The sequence below is a fragment of the Nylanderia fulva genome, unplaced genomic scaffold, assembly GCF_048542155.1.
Source record: "Nylanderia fulva isolate GAGA-0341 unplaced genomic scaffold, ASM4854215v1 Scaffold32, whole genome shotgun sequence".
Taxonomy (NCBI): domain Eukaryota; kingdom Metazoa; phylum Arthropoda; class Insecta; order Hymenoptera; family Formicidae; genus Nylanderia; species Nylanderia fulva.
Genome location: NW_028190390.1, coordinates 379,454 through 398,806, shown reverse-complemented (window position 1 = coordinate 398,806; position 19,353 = coordinate 379,454). Strand labels below are relative to the sequence as shown.

The window sequence follows — 19,353 nt, the reverse complement described above, 5'->3', positions numbered from 1 at the left end:
TTTTACAAGAAATCATATATCGATTTAATATAGAGCCTGCGTGTTATCAGAGGGAGGAAAGGATAAATGTAAAACGGCGGCTTTGTTCGTATCTCGCGCACGTAACTCGAAAATCATGCACGAAAAATCGGAAGATGCTGATGTCCGTTCGACGCTTATTATTCTTATCGCCTCTCAATTATATGTATATATATATGTATATACATATAACTCCGAATACATATATATCCGAAAGAGAGATTTACAGCTGCTTGGAATTCGTAAAGCAACGCGCGATGTTACAAACTTACGCGGCGCTGGACTGTTTAATAGATTTTGGGCGCCGAACGGTCGTTGATTGGGCCGCTGGTTTTCTTCAGCGAAGTGCCTCGTCTGATCTGATCCATGAGGGAGTCCCTCATTTGCACCGGGTCCATGATAGGCACGCGATTGCCCATGATACGTCCTGATGCTCGCCGACCTGCTCGCCCCGTTGTTCCCCGCCTGTTGCAAGACCTGCTGTTGCTGGGCCAACTTGGCGTTCAGCGTTTCGAGGAAACCGGGAGCCGTTTTAACATTCTTGGACTGCTGCTGCTGTTGTTCCGTAATTGACTGCTTCCTGAGAGACTTAGGGCTGCCACTGGCGTTCACTCCTGATGCGGCCGCATTGCCGCCGCCTATGGTACCGATGAGCTTAGCGTTGAGCACCGCCATAAAACCCTGGCCTACGCCACCGGGTCCCTGTCCTTGAGCTTGGCTTGCCTGCTGAACGACGGGGCTTCCACCAGCCGAACTAGTCGTTTGCGCGCTGACGGATCCGCGTTCTTGAGAGGCCGAACGGATGGCGGAGCAGGAACGTTCTACCGATGAACGAGTTATCTGTAGCACGGTGTTGTGTTGAACTATGCTTGGATTATTATGCGCCTGTTGCTGCAAGGTAGCCTTCCGCAAGAGCGAAGGACTGGCAGGAGTATGACGCAACTCTGTCAAAGTCCTCACCGTTTCAGAGACAGAGATGGATCTAAAAGAAGAAACATTCAGAGGTTTGGTTGCACCGTTTCAGACACAGAGATGGATCTAAAAAAAAAATTCAGAGGTTTTGTTGCAAAGTTAGTTTTTACAATTTGAACTTAAAAGTAAGAGTTTCTTGTAACATCAAGTATTGATTCTTCTACCTCTGAGGCGTAGGACTGGCTGTGGGCGAGGAGCCTTCTAGAAGGAAAGCAGGTGGTGGAGGAAGATTCTCCACCTCCTCGCAAACAGTTTCACTGCGATCTTCGTTGACGGATAACGTGGGTGGAGCGACAATGGCAGATGTGTGTCTCGTTGGCGGCGGTGGTCTGATCGCCTGCTGCTGCGCCGAACCTCTGCGTGTCATTAACATGGTCGCGACCGCGCTAGGTATGTTCCACGTGTTGTTCTCGTTTTGATTGTGAAGTGAATGCGAATGCGGCAAAGTATTTTGGCTTCCGTATCCGCTGCTGGACTCCAAGCTGGACTCGGACGTTTGACTACCAGCATCTTTCTCCGGAGCCTCGGTCTGCACGATGCAATCGAGCAATGAGTCATGTGAATAAAAGTCAAAGAAAATGATCTTCTTGCTGTTAAAACATAATGGCCTATTTCTTGTCGCTCTTGTTTCAATACCTTATCGGTGCTTGATGTCGTTAACGATGCCGGAGGAGGAGGCAGCGGAAACTGCATTTCCTGAGCACGACTGGCAGCCAGATTCGCCAACTCGTGCATATTTACGTACATCGGCTGTTGAAGCTGATGAGTCGCCAATTCTGTATCATAATAACATTGTTAGATCTCTCGAACTTTTATTTCACGTAACTTACATAACGATATATAAATTGTTGTACCAACCTTTCGCCAAATGAGCCGGAAGAGGTAACTTAGGCTTTCCTCGTGGACTTCCGGGCGGCTCGTTCTTCACTGGAATCGTCGGCCGTTCCAGACTAGAGCATCTATTTGGTATAGGTGGACGAGTGCCGCCGTTATTTCTACGAAGTTGTACCCTAGACAGTTGCTGATTCGAGGAAGAACACGACGAGGAAGAGGAAACCGGCGAGGCTGGCTGGCTGTGGCAGCAGCTGCTACCGTCGCGATCTGGCGCTTGGAATGTGTAGACGCTGAGCGCGGGTCTCTGGTGGCCTTTTTCGTATGCTAGAATCGATAAAAAAAAAGATAAGCATGATTGACGAATAGAATCCACATGCTTGTTTATGCGGGGGACGCGTTACACACTTAAATTACATATTTAACAGGGTGTCTACTCAATTGTATAAAAATTCCCTAATCAAAATATTTAAAATTTAAATGATTATAAACGTCTTTTCAAGGAATACTAATTTATTAAAATCAATTATTTATTAAATAAATGAAAAGAACTCAAATTTATTTAAATATCATCTATTAAAAAATTGAACAATTTTCTATTAAAATTTATAATTTATATAAAATCTTGATACTAAAAATATATGTTTCTTAAGTGCTAAATAAGAATAAAATAAAAGAATAATTTTTTAAAAAATTCCCTAAATCCCAAACAAATTCCATCAGAATACCAGATCAAGGTTTTTCCCAGGAATATACATCCTGATTTAAGTACTTACCAGAGGAAATGGTATGTGGCCGTTCGTTCACTGCACTTGGATTTTGCCGGTTGTTTTGAGCAGACGTTTCCTGCAAATCAGGCCAAGTTGAAGTTGTCACGGCTCTTGTTACAGTGCAACCAGTACTTTGATTACTTAGAGAAGACACATTCGATACCTAAAAAGCACGAAACACGTGTCTTTAGCCAACGATTGACGACACACAATGCAACGAGATACGATATACAAATGCATTCTTGAAAATTAAACTAAAGTCTGCATAAAAAAAACTGCTGTAAAGAATACATAAAGCCGAACTAGCAACAAAAATCTAATCACTAGGTGACGGAAGTTTGTGAGATCTCGCACGTTGGGTCTTCTGATGAAATTTTAATGTTTCTTCTTGAACTCATTGAGTTGACATTTAATTATAAATTTCGAGAACCGAGAATTTGCAGCCAGCTGACTTTCATTTCAACGTCCTAAGAAAACCCATTGTATGACATCACAGACCTCGCGAACATCGGCTAAACGACTTTACCTGATCTTCGGAAATCGGTTGATTATACAACGTGTCCTGAGACGTGAAGCCAGAGTCGCGGGAACTGCCACTCGTCAAGTGGCGAAATGTCGCAATGCCGCTGATGCTGGCGGGCCTGACACCGATCGGCTACAACGAGTACAACATCGACTACCACATACAATAAGCGATATCGCTCGGCGGGCAAAAAACAGAGCGATCGATTCGTGCTGTAAAATCTATGTGGAAGACACTACTAGGTGTGCATTGCAGCTCCGCATTGCATTAATAGTGTTACTATGTCATGCAACGTGTTAAAGAAAAAAAACACCTAATAAATTAATCCGCGGAATAATGTGAGGTAAAAAAAAGACAAAAGGAAAGAGATATACCAAGAAGGACTTATTACCAATATGTAATCACCTGAGAAAGCGATCTGTGCCATGGATGTCCGGACGGACTCGGGTGACTCTTACAAGATCCACTACTGCTACTAGTTAGAGAACTGATCGAACACATGGAGCTCTTCCTCGACCCCAGAGACAGCGACGGACTCGACGGCGGTGTAGCCAACGACCACTGGGCGACGTCGCAACCTTTGATGTCCGTTATTACCTGCTCCGATGCAGGCGGTAAATGATGAGGCGACGCGGCGTGTCTTTGCAACTGATCGGACACCTCTTGCAGATGCGTCAATTCCAACAACATCGATATCTCCTCATCCTAAATTGTTGATAAGTGTGTATTATCAGCATATATCAATTATACGAATATACAGGTGTATCTGTCTACTAACGAGTACGGGTTTCAGGAATCGAGCGAGGAGACAAAATCTGCCCCTCTCCTCGAGAAGGGCAGCACGGACGGCTTTTCGTTCCGTTTCTTCTAAACTCAGTCTTTTCTCCTGGACAACCGCCGCTGACGATTCTAGCATCCTATTGAGCTCCACGTCGCTGGAACACGCCCCGTGACCTTGAGGTTGTCCTTGAATATGTAGGTGAACTTGACCCTTTCGTGCTTTCTTCTTTTGCAGACGTAGAGTGTCGGTGGAGCGTTTCTTTAACTCCGCCCTTGCTTTTTTGAATTCTAAAAGTAGCGAAAATGTGGATTGTAGTAGAAAAATTATACCTTTCTCAAAAAATACAATTTAGAATATTGTATTAATCATTAACCTTTGGCATGTTCTTTGTCTAAATTGATCAAAGATTTTTTCCAATCCTCCAGTTTCTCTTGTAAAGGCAGCACCAAACAGTCCATGATAGCGCTTGAAAGAAATAATACATATCAGTAATGAGTCAGTAATATCAGGAAACTAAAATAAATATATATATCTCTGTAGAAGCACACAAAGTATTGTTTCGACATACCTAGTAAATGACTTCATACGAGTTTCTACCGCCTTATGTCTTAAACATATTCGTGTCAGTGCTGTTCCAATTTCCTTAGTTGCACCTTAATTAAAACAGACACAGTGCTACTTTAATCTTCCTTCGTTTTAATTTATTTACTTAATGCAGATGACTTTAATTGTATAATAAAAAATAAATTATCTCTGTTACAAGTGAAAACTTACCCCTGGCATTAGTTGCAGCATCTGCTATCTTCTGAAAAGTCTCAAGATACGCAGAAATAGCCAAGAGAGCAGCTCTGCAATAATATATATATCACATATTAATATAAACTTACAATTGATTAAAAACGTGCAACAAAATCAATACAAAATAGAGTAAAGAGATAAAATAAATTTTTCATATTAATTAATTACAAATGTATATAATAAAATATCATTTAAATGATAAAAAATATAAAAATTATGAAATATATTATATATAAAGTTGTTCTACCTTAAACTTGCATGTAACTTTGTAGCTTTTGAAATCAAATCTTCCCATAGTGGTGCTCCATTCTATAAAAAGAAAAAAAATATTAAAAAGTATATCCTCTCTGAAAGTTTGAGTTTTTTCATACAACATTAATATATTATTTCAAGTTATGTAATATTAGTCAAACAGCAATTTAAACTGATTAGTGATAGATAATGTAATCATGTACGCCCACATATTCTGTTCAATCAGACTAGTTTATAAAACATATTTCCTTGATAGGCTGTTATGATAAAACAACTATAAAGTGACAAGTACTTTTGCTCTTTTTTTATTAAATGTATTATTAAAGATATAAATATATGTATATTAGAATTTTAGCTTCTCTATTTACAATCAAAGCACTTGCTTCCATAAGAATTTATAGAGAAAGAAACATGAGAAAATAAAAAAAAACTATTAATCATAGGACTATATTATTTCTTATCTTGACAATAATGACATTTAAATGCATTAAAGAAAAACAAAGCATTCTTCTTAATAAAATTAATTATTCAAAACAAAATATTACGTTTCTTCATATTTATAATTAAACAGAAAACATGTTTGACCTTATTGAAGTATTTGATTTTATTCACAAATAATTCATATATACTATATATTTAGAGATTATAATATAAATACTATCATCTAAATTAGATTTATTGATATGTCAATTGACACCAAATATGTTGACAAATGTCATTGTTCCCAGACATGAAAAACCTTCCATAATACACAAAGCTGATATCAACCAAGAGAGAGGCTGATCAAAGAGAAATCTTTCCAGCAATACAAAAATATTCAAAAAATATATAGAAGGTTCCTCACAAATCCACAAACAATACATAAAAAAAAAAAAATTAAAAATATCAAAAAAGGAGAAAATTGGAGGACGAAGTACAGAGAGTCCGAGGTGAAAAGGAGGCGCGAATTTTTGCAGTGAAACGCGAAAGCTGGAATATTCGGTCGAGCTTAACAAGCGGAACCGTTTCGTTCCCTCACCTTCATGTCAGTGATGATCTGCTGGAACAAACCGCCCAACGCGCTGCACTCTCTCTCTATCGTCGCGTCCATCTTCCTGTATTGTTTTGGACTGGCCTAAATCTGTAAACGGATCCCGAGGGGGTGAACGAACGCTCTCCTGGGCAGGCGACGAGTTCACTTTGCGTCATCGACGCGGACCCTCGCGGAAATGATGCACCGCCGCCAGCGAGGACGAGCGACGACGTAACTCGTCATCTCTCCTTCTCTATCCTTTCTCTTTCTCTCTTTCTATCTCTCGCTCTCTCTCTCTCTCGGAGGACGAAGGGACGCGTCGATTTCTAGAGTAGACTTTACCAAGAGGGTAGGAAACCCGAAAATATACAAACGAGGTGTCCTCGATGATCCTGACAGCTCCGTCACTTCATGACGATGCTGCGAACTCCCGTGTATTTTTATTCAAAGTGTACACGTAAATAAACACTTGACGTAAACACGGCGCGCGACGATGACAGGAGCGCGATGGGATCTTCTTCTGGCGATCAAGCTCGCTCCGGAGGAGGCGCCGCGGATCGTTGCCCCTTGCGTGGTGACCTCGTTCCAGAAATCGGGATCGATGTTATTCGGTATGCATCTAATCGTTATCCCGAAGGGAAAAGTGAGTGGGAGAGGGAAAAGGGGGGAAAAGAGAGAGAGAGAGAGAGTGTGTGATAGGGCGATAAGGGGCACGACGATACGCGCTGCACAATGGGATTCCGATTGGTGCGGAGTTGGCATGAACGCAGCATAGAAGGCGGGAATTTCTTCACTTCCGGTTTCCAAGTCGGATCTAGATATTATTTGTGCATCGTGACTATTGTTTATAGGAGATGAAAAATAATTACTCCATTTACCTCTTTTCTATTTCGTTTTCATGGATGTTTAACAGCTGTCAAAATTTGACAGCTGTCAAATTTGACAGCTGTCAAACTTTTCTTCGAATCTGATAGCTCCAAAATTTCTGATATCTGTCTATTATATAAACGGCATATATTTTTTTTATTTTGTGCATACGCACTCGTTAGATCAATAATAATATTAATTAATAATAATAATAATATAATATTATAATATTAATATTAATATTAATATTATTATAATATTATTATATATTAATGTAATACTATATATTATATTATAATTAATAATAATTAGCTGAGATAATAATAAAATAGTTTTAAATATTGACAGATTTCTGACATATTGACTGGCTTTCGAATAGGGAATTATAGTGTCCCCCCAGGAGTTTCTTCTGCTCGCAGCCAATCAAGATCATTTGACAACTGATGACATTATATAATCTGAGAAGAATCTATTGCAAAGAATAAATTAAATTAAAGTTATAATAAATCAGGTGAGAGATTTGAAAACAATCTAACAATTCAAACTTATATTCACAACTGCACTAAAATCAAATAGGTGCACAAGGACGAAGGATCACGAATGTGGAAATAAGTGTAATCAAAAGAGACAGATTAATTCAGCTGCATCTACGGAAAGCTAGATAGACCGAGGAAAGATCGAAAGTGCCGATCAGCTGATCATCGTCGAGCATGGGCGCGCTACAGCAAACATACAGACTCTTCAGCAAAAGTGTCAGAATTCCTCTGCATTCGATCGCGCCTTCCAAGAAGTATCACTCTTCGATAATTCTAGCGAGACATCAGCAACCGCAAGAAGTGGTTGAAAATATCAGGAACCGATCATCGTGCGGGGATAAGAGACCGGTGATCGACGAGGCGACCGTCAGGAGGCTGGAGAGGCTCGCACTGGTCGGCTTCGAGTACGAGCAGAGCAAGCGGATCCTGGAGGAGGCCGTTGCCTTCGCCGAGCGGCTACGAGAAGCCCGCATCGATGAGTCGGTGCGTCCGATGTACAGCACCCTGGAGAACAGTCACATTCGTCTACGAGAGGACGTGGCCCGGAGCGGGATCGAGCGCTGCGAGATCCTGAGGAACGCCCAGGTGCTGGAGGAGGAGTACTTCGTCGCGCCCTTGACGACGAACAGGTCGTCCGAGTCGGGACGATGAGTCTGGAGGCTGTGCTGAGGGCTGTCAGTCCACACTTTCTCAATCTGTCGGAGAAATCCGTCTTCACGTACGGTCCCCAAGGTAAACTGCTACTCAGGAACCTGGAGGAGCACTGGTTCGCGCACTGCGTCACGATGCCACGTCACAACGTCTTCCTGTGCGACACCCAACCGATCGCAGACACGTTGCAGCTGTTGCGGAGCAATTCGCTGGATGAGCCACTGCCCTTCGCTCTGGCAACCCTTGCCACGATGTCGAAGAGTACTTGGAACGAGTCCTTCTTGTCGGCTAAAGTGTCCTCTCACAGAGTCGTCAAGGTCAACGTGATCGTCGACGGGTCCGAGGCGAAGAGTCTGCTGCACAAGAAGCAGCGAGAGCGCAAGGTTTGGTGGCGCAAACTCGCTCAGTGTCCTTCAAGGTTCGTCTTGGCTGAAGCGAGGAAGGCGAGGAACCTTGACGTGACGGAGATAGAGGCGCAGTTCCCCTTTGGAAACCTCACCGTGGAGACAATCACTCATTATCCTGCCATACGCAGGTTGTATCCTCAAGTACGATACTTGTTTTCTTAATATTTGAAGAGAAAGAGAGAGAAAGAAAAGATTGTTTAAATGAGATATTTATTTACAGACTGAAAGTAGTAAAGATAATGCTGTGGACCTGCATATGATCGAGCATGTCGCTTCCTTGGATTGGGGCTGCCTGGCTTTACTCTGCGACAGCCACACGTTTGACAAATCAACTAGCAACTACATCCATCCCAAGTTATCTCCGTATAAAACCACGTTTCATATAGATAAAGAGCAGAACGAGACTGACGTAGAAGATTTAAATCGCTTTGTACTGTACTTAAACAATATGCTTAGAGCGAAGGGAATATCTACGATATTAACAAATGCAGAACAAATCATAGAAATGTGCCTGATACCGTTCGTCGTGTCTGTAAATAGGACTAGTCTTAAGAATGGCATTGTATATGTAAAGAATCGCTCGACGACTCTTAAAGAAGCAGTTCACATTTCTGATTTGGTAAAGTATATCGCTCTACGTTCTTCCTGAATCATCAAAATTTTCATCTTAGATTCTCTGATTCTTACTGTTAGCTAAAAATTTAGAAGACATATTGTTGTACTGTCATATATAATTATATTTAATTAATATAACTATGTTTATTACTGAAAATTACACAACCATATAAACTGTAATTATTAATGAAAATTCTGTGATTTATACAATTTGTTTTTCGTTTTATCCCCAATCACATCTTGTCAAATATCTAAATTCGTAAAATAAATGATTATTTTGAATTCTATAATTATGTATATGTTTCTTGACACTGAAGTACGAAAAGAATAAAAGAGGCAACTTAGATCTCACCCTGGAAAGAAGTCCCAGCGAGAGGCACAGCATACAAGGGATGACGAATGAGGGTAGGAAGAGAATATTTGACAGATGGAAAGTATGCTGCGAAATATTGCACGCTTAGCAGAAACATGCACTGCATTCCACGAGCCTCCCAGGTCTGCCCGGACTTATCTCTGTTTGGCAAACGCCGAAGAACAGGCAAATTCGAATCAAATTCTCCGATACAAGAGGATAATACTCTCAACTGAAGCTAAGCAGGTAGTTGTAGCTTCTTTCCCTTCAGTACTTTGGTAATATAGAGGTAGAAAAAGTCACAATAAAGGACTGTCTGCACCAATCCAGCAACTATGGCGATCAAATCGTAATGATCCTCAGCGTAGTAGCGGTAGACCCAGTTGAACAGATACAAGCCTCTGTAAGATCCTAATGCAAATAAGTAGTGACTGGTGATGCTCTCCGCCTCGCCTGTCTTCGACACCAGAAACAACTGCGGTAATATCGCCACTGATTCTAGATAAATGCTGAATGTCCATAGAACCTCCACGAAGGAGAGCTCGTGGTTGATCAGTAACGCCAGTACCAATGTCGGTAAAAGCAGGAACTCGATCCTACAAGTAGAAAGAATCACAATCTGTCACACTTGTCATCCGGAGGGGCAAGATCACCTGATCAGACGTCTATCGGAGGGGATTCCTTTACCTGAACGTGTCGTGATTGTGATCGTACGTGGCTTTAAACTTGACATACATCAAGAAGACAGTTGCTAAGGACGCGACGATGAATATAATCTTCATGAACGTGTTGTACGCCGAAATGAATGTGGTGAACAGGTCTAGATAACGGCTGGTGTAAACAATAGCGAAGAGGATCTGCGACTTGCCGCTGATACCTGCGAACAAGACGAAGCGTCGATGACAGATCGTACGATTGTAAATACATCGAACGTCCGCGTCTTCCTGTATACCGCCAACATCTAGACACAACTCACCGGCGCAACTCCGCGTCTTCCATATCTTGAGGAGGAGTATGATAATAGCTAGGAGATGCGACAGATCACCCAGCAGCCGGAATATATTCATGTCTGCGGTCCCGGGAACGTAATTCTAACGTGAGAACCAACGCGAGCCAGCTCGTTCAGCTCGCTTCCAAGCGGCACACGAAATATGACGTGGCTTCGGCTGCGATTCAGGCAGATGGCCGACCCCACCGACCCCGCGAATTCGTGAACCAAGTTCGAATGTGACATCTGGATATCCAGGGTCGCGAAAGAACCTGTCGAGAGACGCGAGGGAAATTCTCTTCACTAGTTTCAAGCTAGACAACAGCGAACTCCGATTGGACGCACCATATTGTTCCTCCCTAGAGGGATATAAAAGTCCATCAATCAGAACGATCGTCCACTCGTAGTTACTAGAATTAAATTTTAATTTATTAAAAATTTTATTACTCAATCAATTAAATAATTATTCTAATAAATTTGCTTTAATTTGAATTTAAGGGGATGCCTGTTTTATCGATCGGATGATTATAGATTTTTTTGCACCGAAATCTTTTTATTGGTTTAATATAAAGGTCGAAAAAATAATTGTTTAATATAAAAAGTTTTGCTGTTTGTACGTACAAAATAAGATAAGGTCCGACTAGAAATTGAATAAAGAAGTATTAGTAAACTTTTAGATATAAATTTAGAAGCCTAATAAATAAGAAAACGGTGCAGAAAATTTTCACGCATATGTGTTGTATACGTGCATATAAATATAAATTTTATTTTTTTTTTTTATTTTCAAAATAAATTTTATATTTTAATATAAATTTAAAAAAGTAAAATAAAATAAAATAAAATCTTTATATAAATTTACATATCTTAAAATATAAATTTTATATTTTATATTTAAATATTTATATGTTAATTCAAATTTTAATTAATTATTTGATAAATTGATTACTCAATTGCTTGATTTTAATTCGAATTATTAATTTTAATACACTTGGCGATTATCACTAGCTAGGGAATAACGTGCGATTTGTTCAGCAATGGCCGATCAAGATGATTTAGTTGGTTCGTGACCGAACGCCGTGGAGGGGAACGGGATGACGTTCTCTCCAACGGAAGAAACGTTGAGGAGTCGCGACGCAGAAGGCGTTCGGAGGAGCTGCTGCTGAATTATCGTGGCGAAAAATGGCTACGTCCGACTCCAAAGCGCCTCTGCGAACGGTGAAACGCGTGCAGTTCGGTATCCTTTCCCCGGACGAGATAGTAAGTTGATCGCGCGCGTTTCACGTCACTTCGTGGAAATGTCTTTTTTTTTCAAGGACATTTTTATCGCGACGATCAAAACTCTCGTTTAACGCAACCTTATGCAATGCATGGTGTTACCGTTTTTTGCGAGATTAGTATACAAATATTAATCTCGTCTGTCTACTAAACATGGTTTTTGGAAGAAAAAATAAAACTGAAAATGATTATTTAAAACATGATGAGAACAATTGTGAAATTTTGCAGACAAATATTTGGAGAGGGAAGCATATGTAAATAGTGAAAATTAGTCGGTTTAATGTTTATTTTACTGTTAGCTTTGCAGACGAACCATTGAAATTTTTAAAATACTTTTACGTTTTAGTAAAATTTACTCAAGTATCATATGTTCCATTAACATGTTATCTTTAATACAAATATGTATTCAAGATGATTCAGTTTGACGAAGTAATTTAGCATTATATATATTTAGAATTAGCATTATAATAAGAGAATATATGTAGAAGAAGGGAAAAAGTGTTAATTTTATTATTCATACAGTACATTGTGTGTTGAATTGTAAAAAAGTTGAAGTTACTTTATAATAAACATTAATATTTAAATCCCTTATATGTAGTTATTAAATACAAAAGTATGTATTCAAAATGATTCGGTGTGACAAAGTAATTTAGTTTTATATATATTTAGTATCATCATTATAATAAAAGAATATGTAAAAAATTATTATTCATATACAGTACATTGTGCGTTGAATTGTAAAAAAGTTGAAGTTACTTTATAGTAAACATTTATTAAGATTTAAATACTTCATATGTAGCTATTAAATACAAAAACATCGCAATAAATTGTCCCATATTGTGTTCAAGCCAAATTTATGTATTTCTTGTGAAAATTAAAATTTACAAAATATTAAAAAATGATATTTTTGTGATTTTATAGCGTCGTATGTCAGTCACAGATGGCGGCATACGATTTCCAGAGACTATGGAAGGTGGCCGCCCTAAATTGGGCGGTCTCATGGATCCCAGACAAGGTGTCATTGACAGAAATTCAAGATGCCAGACATGCGCTGGCAATATGACGGAATGCCCTGGTCATTTTGGACATATAGATCTCGCAAAACCAGTATTTCATGTTGGATTTATTACAAAGAATATAAAGATACTAAGATGCGTTTGCTTCTACTGTTCCAAATTACTCGTCAGCCCTGTAAGTGTTCTTACAAGTTACTTATGAGTAATATCTTATAAAATTGAAAATTTTTATTTTAATTATAATTTTTTTGAATTTTTTATTAAATACTATATGTAGTTTAAATTAAATTATTAAATATTTCATTTAAAATACTTAATATAACACTTTATTTTTAGAAATTATATTACACACATGTTATAATCTTGAAAAAAGAACGAAACAAAAGAGAAAACGAATGTTTGATTGTTATTTCCTCTTTTCTAATTTACAGCACAATCCAAAGATCAAAGAAATCGTGATGAAGACAAAGGGACAGCCACGGAAGCGACTAGCGTTTGTTTACGACTTATGCAAAAGCAAGAGCATCTGCGAAGGCGGAGACGAGATGGACATCAACAAAGAGAACACGGAGGCCCAACAGCAAATGGATAGAAAACCTGGTCACGGCGGTTGCGGCAGATACCAGCCGAATCTCAGACGATCCGGTTTAGACGTCACCGCGGAGTGGAAGCACGTAAACGAAGACTCGCAAGAGAAGAAGATGGTACTTTCAGCCGAGAGAGCCTGGGAGATTCTGAAACACATCAAGGATGAAGAGTCATTTATCCTGGGAATGGACCCCAAGTTTGCTCGACCAGATTGGATGATAGTTACGGTGCTGCCGGTACCACCCCTGTCTGTCAGACCCGCTGTCATCATGTATGGTTCCGCGAAGAATCAGGACGATTTGACCCACAAACTAGCGGACATCATCAAATCGAACAACGAGCTGCTGCGAAATGAACAGTCGGGCGCGGCGGCACACGTGATCCTAGAAAACATAAAGATGCTGCAGTTTCACGTCGCGACACTCGTCGACAACGACATGCCAGGCATGCCGCGAGCGATGCAGAAATCCGGCAAGCCGCTCAAGGCGATCAAGGCTCGGCTGAAGGGCAAGGAGGGCAGGATTCGTGGAAATCTGATGGGCAAGCGCGTGGACTTCTCCGCGCGTACCGTCATTACCCCCGATCCCAACTTGCGCATCGATCAGGTCGGCGTGCCACGTAGCATCGCGCAGAACCTGACGTTTCCCGAGATCGTCACGCCGTTCAACATCGACAAGATGCAAGTGCTGGTCAGACGCGGCAATTCGCAGTACCCCGGCGCCAAGTACATAGTTCGCGACAACGGCGAGAGGATTGACCTACGTTTTCATCCCAAATCCTCGGATCTGCATCTGCAGTGCGGCTACCGGGTGGAGCGACACATCCGCGACGGCGACCTCGTGATCTTCAATCGTCAGCCGACCCTGCACAAAATGTCCATGATGGGCCATCGGGTAAAGGTGCTGCCCTGGAGTACGTTCCGCATGAATCTGAGCTGCACGTCCCCGTACAACGCCGACTTCGACGGGGACGAGATGAATTTGCACGTGCCACAATCGATGGAGACCCGCGCGGAGGTCGAGAACATTCATGTGACCCCGCGGCAGATCATTACGCCGCAGGCGAACAAGCCGGTCATGGGTATCGTCCAGGATACCCTAACGGCCGTGAGGAAGATGACGAAGCGCGACGTGTTCATCGAGAAGGAGCAGATGATGAACCTGCTCATGTTTCTGCCCAGCTGGGACGGCAAGATGCCGCAGCCTTGTATCCTGAAACCGAAACCTCTGTGGACCGGCAAGCAATTGTTCTCCCTCATCATACCGGGAAACGTGAACATGATACGAACCCACAGCACGCATCCCGACGAGGAGGACGACGGTCCGTACAAGTGGATCTCGCCGGGTGACACAAAGGTAATGGTGGAGCACGGGGAGCTGGTGATGGGTATTCTCTGCAAGAAGACCCTGGGTACATCCGCCGGCTCATTGCTCCACATCTGTATGCTCGAGCTGGGTCACGACGTGTGCGGACGCTTCTACGGTAACATCCAGACGGTCATCAACAACTGGTTACTGCTGGAGGGTCATTCAATTGGTATCGGCGACACCATCGCTGATCCGCAGACATACCTGGAGATTCAAAAAGCGATCAAAAAGGCCAAGGAGGACGTGATAGAGGTGATTCAGAAGGCGCACAACATGGAATTGGAGCCGACACCTGGCAACACGCTACGTCAGACTTTCGAGAATCAGGTGAACAGGATTCTGAACGACGCTAGAGACAAGACCGGAGGCTCCGCCAAAAAGTCCCTGACGGAGTACAACAACTTGAAGGCCATGGTGGTATCCGGCTCCAAGGGTTCCAACATCAACATCTCTCAGGTTATCGCTTGTGTGGGTCAGCAGAACGTCGAGGGTAAACGAATACCCTTCGGATTTCGCAAGCGTACGCTTCCACATTTCATTAAGGACGATTACGGACCCGAGTCCCGCGGCTTCGTCGAGAACTCGTACCTCGCCGGTCTCACGCCGTCCGAGTTCTACTTCCACGCGATGGGTGGTCGTGAGGGTCTCATCGATACCGCCGTGAAGACGGCCGAGACCGGTTACATCCAGCGTCGTTTGATAAAGGCTATGGAGTCTGTAATGGTTCATTACGACGGCACTGTACGCAATTCTGTAGGTCAGTTGATCCAGCTGCGTTACGGAGAGGACGGTCTCTGCGGGGAGACCGTCGAGTTCCAAAATCTGCCCACCATCAAGGTGAGCAACAAGGCCTTCGAGAAGAAATTCAAGTTTGATCCGACCAACGAGCGATACCTACGACGGATATTCAACGAGGACATCGTACGAGAGATGATGGGCTCCGGCGAGGTGATCTCCGAGCTGGAAAGAGAGTGGGAACAGCTGAACAAGGATCGCGCCGTGCTGCGGGAGATCTTCCCAAGCGGCGAGTCCAAGGTCGTTTTACCTTGCAATCTACAGAGAATGATTTGGAACGTGCAAAAGATCTTCCACATCAACAAGCGGGCGCCGACCGACCTCAGTCCTATGAGAGTGATTCAGGGAGTGAAGGATCTTCTGGACAAATGCATTATCGTCGCCGGGGATGATAGACTTAGCAAACAGGCGAACGAGAACGCGACCTTATTGTTCCAGTGCCTGGTGAGGTCGACTCTGTGCACGAAATGCGTTTCCGAGGAATTCAGGCTGTCTAGCGAAGCCTTCGAGTGGCTGATCGGAGAGATCGAGACCAGATTCCAACAGGCCCAGGTGTCACCGGGTGAAATGGTGGGTGCTTTAGCGGCGCAGTCTCTCGGCGAGCCCGCAACTCAGATGACCCTGAACACATTCCACTTCGCCGGCGTGTCGTCCAAGAACGTCACCCTCGGTGTGCCGAGATTGAAGGAGATCATCAACATCAGCAAGAAGCCGAAAGCGCCGTCGCTCACGGTGTTCCTGACGGGTGCGGCCGCGCGAGACGCCGAAAAGGCGAAGAACGTGCTCTGCCGACTGGAACACACGACCCTGAAGAAGGTGACAGCCAACACGGCAATCTACTATGATCCGGATCCGCAGAACACGGTGATTGCGGAGGATCAGGAATTTGTCAACGTGTACTACGAGATGCCCGACTTCGATCCGACCAAGATATCCCCCTGGTTGCTGCGCATTGAGTTGGACAGGAAGAGAATGACCGATAAGAAGCTGACGATGGAGCAGATCGCGGAGAAGATCAACGCCGGCTTCGGCGACGATCTCAACTGCATCTTCAACGACGACAACGCCGAGAAGCTGGTGCTGCGGATCCGAATAATGAACAGCGACGACAACAAGTTCCAGGACACGGAAGAAGAGACTGTGGACAAAATGGAGGACGACATGTTCCTGCGATGCATCGAGGCCAACATGCTCAGCGACATGACTCTACAGGTACGTTGACTCAGACTGATTATTTATCTATATATATATAGCATCTTCAGCTCTTTGTCATTCATTAACTTTAATTCTCTACCTATTCCAGGGCATCGAAGCTATCGGCAAGGTTTACATGCATCTGCCGCAAACGGATTCCAAGAAACGTATCGTAATCACAGAAACGGGCGAATTTAAGGCCATCGCGGAATGGTTGTTGGAAACTGACGGTACGAGCTTGATGAAGGTGCTGAGCGAAAGAGACGTGGACCCGGTGCGAACGTTCAGCAACGACATCTGCGAAATATTCCAAGTTCTCGGCATCGAGGCTGTGCGAAAGTCGGTGGAGAAGGAGATGAATGCGGTGTTAGCAGTTCTACGGTCTCTATGTAAACTACCGACATCTCGCCTTACTTTGCGATGTCATGACGGCGAAAGGTCATCTTATGGCGATAACACGTCACGGAATCAATAGACAGGATACCGGCGCTCTCATGAGGTCAGTATGAATGCATTTGAAACCCTGGAAAACTATATACACGAGATGGTTTCCCTTCGACGATATAGAAGATTAACAAAAAAAATTATTAATTGCTTCAGATGTTCCTTCGAAGAAACGGTTGACGTGTTACTGGATGCCGCATCTCATGCGGAGGTGGATCCAATGCGCGGAGTATCCGAAAACATTATAATGGGACAACTTCCACGTATTGGAACAGGTAATGCATCTTTTTATGTTATGGATTAATAATTATTTATTATATTTTTTGTGCATTGAATGACATGATATTCATCACGGTTTTATGCGTCTTGTTTAGGATGTTTTGACTTATTATTGGATGCTGAGAAATGCAAATCCGGCATCGAGATTCCTATGGCAGTTGGTGCAGGTATGGGAACAGCAGGAATGTTCTTCGGCAGTGTAACTGGTATCTCCAATAGTATGAGTCCTCAGATGACACCTTGGATGGGCGCTACTCCCGGTTATGGAGCGTCAAGCATGTCGCCAGGTAAGTCTCGACATGAACAGAAATTTCTCCAACTTGTATGAAATCTCGATATAAGATGAATAGTGATATTAATGATTTTCTTCTTCCTTTCATAGCTTTGAGCAGCGGCATGACTCCAGGAGGTGCGTGTTTCTCGCCTTCGGGCGCGTCGGACGCGTCAGGCTTGTCGCCCGCATATTCTGCATATTCACCACAACCGGGAAGCCCCGGTAGTCCCGGACCGAGCATGAGTCCGTTCCCGATGTCACCGGCGGGCGCGGCCTCGCCCAGTTACTCTCCCACGTCGCCAGCGTATTTGCCCACATCTCCCAGCATGACGCCGTCGAGCCCGAACTATTCGCCCACGAGCCCGACGTACTCGCCGACCAGTCCAAACTACTCGCCGACATCACCGAGTTATTCGCCGACGAGTCCGAGCTATTCTCCCACATCGCCGAGCTACTCGCCGACAAGCCCGAGCTATTCGCCTACCTCGCCAAGTTACTCACCAACAAGTCCGAGCTATTCTCCTACATCACCGAGCTACTCGCCAACGAGCCCGAGCTACTCGCCAACATCGCCGAGCTATTCGCCGACCAGTCCAAGTTACTCACCCACAAGTCCGAGCTACTCGCCCACGAGTCCAAGCTACTCACCGACCAGTCCAAGCTACTCGCCCACGAGTCCGAGCTACTCGCCGACGAGTCCAAGTTACTCGCCAACCTCGCCGAGCTATTCGCCCAGCTCGCCCAATTACACACCCGCCTCGCCCTCGTACTCGCCGACCTCGCCGAGTTATTCGCCGAGCTCGCCGCAGTACTCGCCCGCGAGTCCAAGCTACTCACCCAGCAGTCCCAAGTACTCGCCCACGAGCCCGAGTTACTCGCCTACCTCACCGTCGTTCGCCGGCACGTCGCCGCAGTACACCCCGGCGAGTCCCACGTACTCGCCGACCAGTCCGAACGTACTCGCCTACGAGTCCCTCGTACTCGCCGAGCTCGCCGCAGCACACCGCGTCCGGCAGCACCCGGTACTCGCCCAGCAGTCCCAACTACTCGCCCAGCAGTCCGACATATTCGCCCACGAGTCCGCAGTACTCGCCGTCGAGCACCAAGTACTCACCCACGAGTCCCACCTACACGCCCACAAGCCCGAGCTACTCGCCGACGAGTCCGACGTACTCGCCACCGGTGCCAGGGTACTCGCCCACGAGTCCCACGTACTCGCCGGCGTCGCCCGCTTACGAGACAGATGAATAATGCTAATTATTGTATTGTATTAATCGTTAATTATAAAGATAGAGTGATCAAGGAAGAAGGGGAATATCTATTGATGGAAAGATATACAGCTGATAAATTTTGTTTGTTGACTGTAATTATTAGGGTGCGCGAATTATGTATAATTATAACTGCACTCGTATTAGAAAAATTAAGATGTGTTGCAAAGGAAATGAATTATTTTTTAAGAGTTTTTAGTCTTTCCTTTTTTTCTTTTAGTTTTAGAATTATTAATATGTGTGTGTGTTATATACAAACGAACGTGTCTTAGGGACCAGAGCATTTTGTAAACCAGCAATTGATAAATCAACGAGATAATAAATGGAGACTATGTTGATGTAAAAGACAACATAAGAAACCGGAGATTATTTGTATGTCAGTTATGCGTAATAGACTTTTTGTAAAAATACAATGTATCTGACTTTCATAAGCAGCAAGCTACGTGATATTTAACAACATTTTGTTTAAGTATAAAAATT

At 43.5% G+C, this 19,353-nt stretch overlaps 5 protein-coding genes across 5 annotated transcripts; 3 read left to right on the top strand and 2 right to left on the bottom strand.

Moving 5' to 3' along the window:
* Positions 1–137: 137 nt before the first annotated feature.
* On the bottom strand, positions 138–6,723 carry LOC114945703 (uncharacterized). Its single transcript, XM_029321991.2, is given in 14 exon segments — positions 138–443; positions 445–1,000; positions 1,155–1,519; positions 1,627–1,766; positions 1,849–2,148; positions 2,598–2,754; positions 3,118–3,246; positions 3,520–3,819; positions 3,893–4,182; positions 4,269–4,360; positions 4,464–4,548; positions 4,670–4,743; positions 4,941–5,002; positions 5,964–6,723. Coding segments are annotated over 14 exon segments (2,760 nt in total). The 5' UTR covers positions 6,036–6,723; the 3' UTR covers positions 138–305.
* Positions 6,724–7,203: 480 nt separating this feature from the next.
* Positions 7,204–8,011, top strand: GatC (glutamyl-tRNA(Gln) amidotransferase subunit C, mitochondrial). Its single transcript, XM_029321997.2, has 2 exons — positions 7,204–7,335; positions 7,401–8,011. Exon 2 carries the CDS (start codon positions 7,535–7,537, stop codon positions 8,009–8,011), a length of 477 nt encoding a protein of 158 aa, XP_029177830.1. The 5' UTR covers positions 7,204–7,335; positions 7,401–7,534.
* Positions 8,008–9,468, top strand: DNApol-gamma35 (DNA polymerase subunit gamma-2, mitochondrial). Its single transcript, XM_029321995.2, has 2 exons — positions 8,008–8,559; positions 8,639–9,468. The coding sequence occupies exons 1-2, from the start codon at positions 8,008–8,010 to the stop codon at positions 9,065–9,067; spliced, it is 981 nt and encodes a 326-aa protein (XP_029177828.2). The 3' UTR covers positions 9,068–9,468.
* KdelR (ER lumen protein-retaining receptor) lies at positions 8,612–10,607 on the bottom strand. Its single transcript, XM_029321996.2, has 3 exons — positions 10,362–10,607; positions 10,073–10,262; positions 8,612–9,981 (listed from the first exon to the last, which is right to left on the bottom strand). Exons 1-3 carry the CDS (start codon positions 10,450–10,452, stop codon positions 9,624–9,626), a joined length of 639 nt encoding a protein of 212 aa, XP_029177829.1. The 5' UTR covers positions 10,453–10,607; the 3' UTR covers positions 8,612–9,623.
* An 839-nt stretch (positions 10,608–11,446) lies between these two features.
* RpII215 (RNA polymerase II subunit RpII215) lies at positions 11,447–19,237 on the top strand. The gene is given in 9 exon segments (XM_029321952.2): positions 11,447–11,630; positions 12,570–12,839; positions 13,096–16,626; positions 16,718–16,978; positions 16,980–17,107; positions 17,209–17,327; positions 17,427–17,618; positions 17,714–18,558; positions 18,560–19,237. Coding segments are annotated over 9 exon segments (5,721 nt in total). The 5' UTR covers positions 11,447–11,552; the 3' UTR covers positions 18,857–19,237.
* The last annotated feature ends 116 nt before the right edge of the window (positions 19,238–19,353 follow it).

Bases quoted from the DNA above. Each gene is read 5' to 3' on its own strand.
- GatC (XM_029321997.2), top strand. From the start codon at position 7,535: ATGGGCGCGCTACAGCAAACATACAGACTCTTCAGCAAAAGTGTCAGA.
- DNApol-gamma35 (XM_029321995.2), top strand. From the start codon at position 8,008: ATGAGTCTGGAGGCTGTGCTGAGGGCTGTCAGTCCACACTTTCTCAAT. The intron at 8,560-8,638 runs GTACGATACTTG...ATTTATTTACAG, and splicing joins TACGCAGGTTGTATCCTCAA to ACTGAAAGTAGTAAAGATAA.
- KdelR (XM_029321996.2), bottom strand. From the start codon at position 10,452: ATGAATATATTCCGGCTGCTGGGTGATCTGTCGCATCTCCTAGCTATT. The intron at 10,263-10,361 runs GTGAGTTGTGTC...TCTTGTTCGCAG, and splicing joins GAAGACGCGGAGTTGCGCCG to GTATCAGCGGCAAGTCGCAG. The intron at 9,982-10,072 runs GTAAAGGAATCC...TTCTACTTGTAG, and splicing joins CACAATCACGACACGTTCAG to GATCGAGTTCCTGCTTTTAC.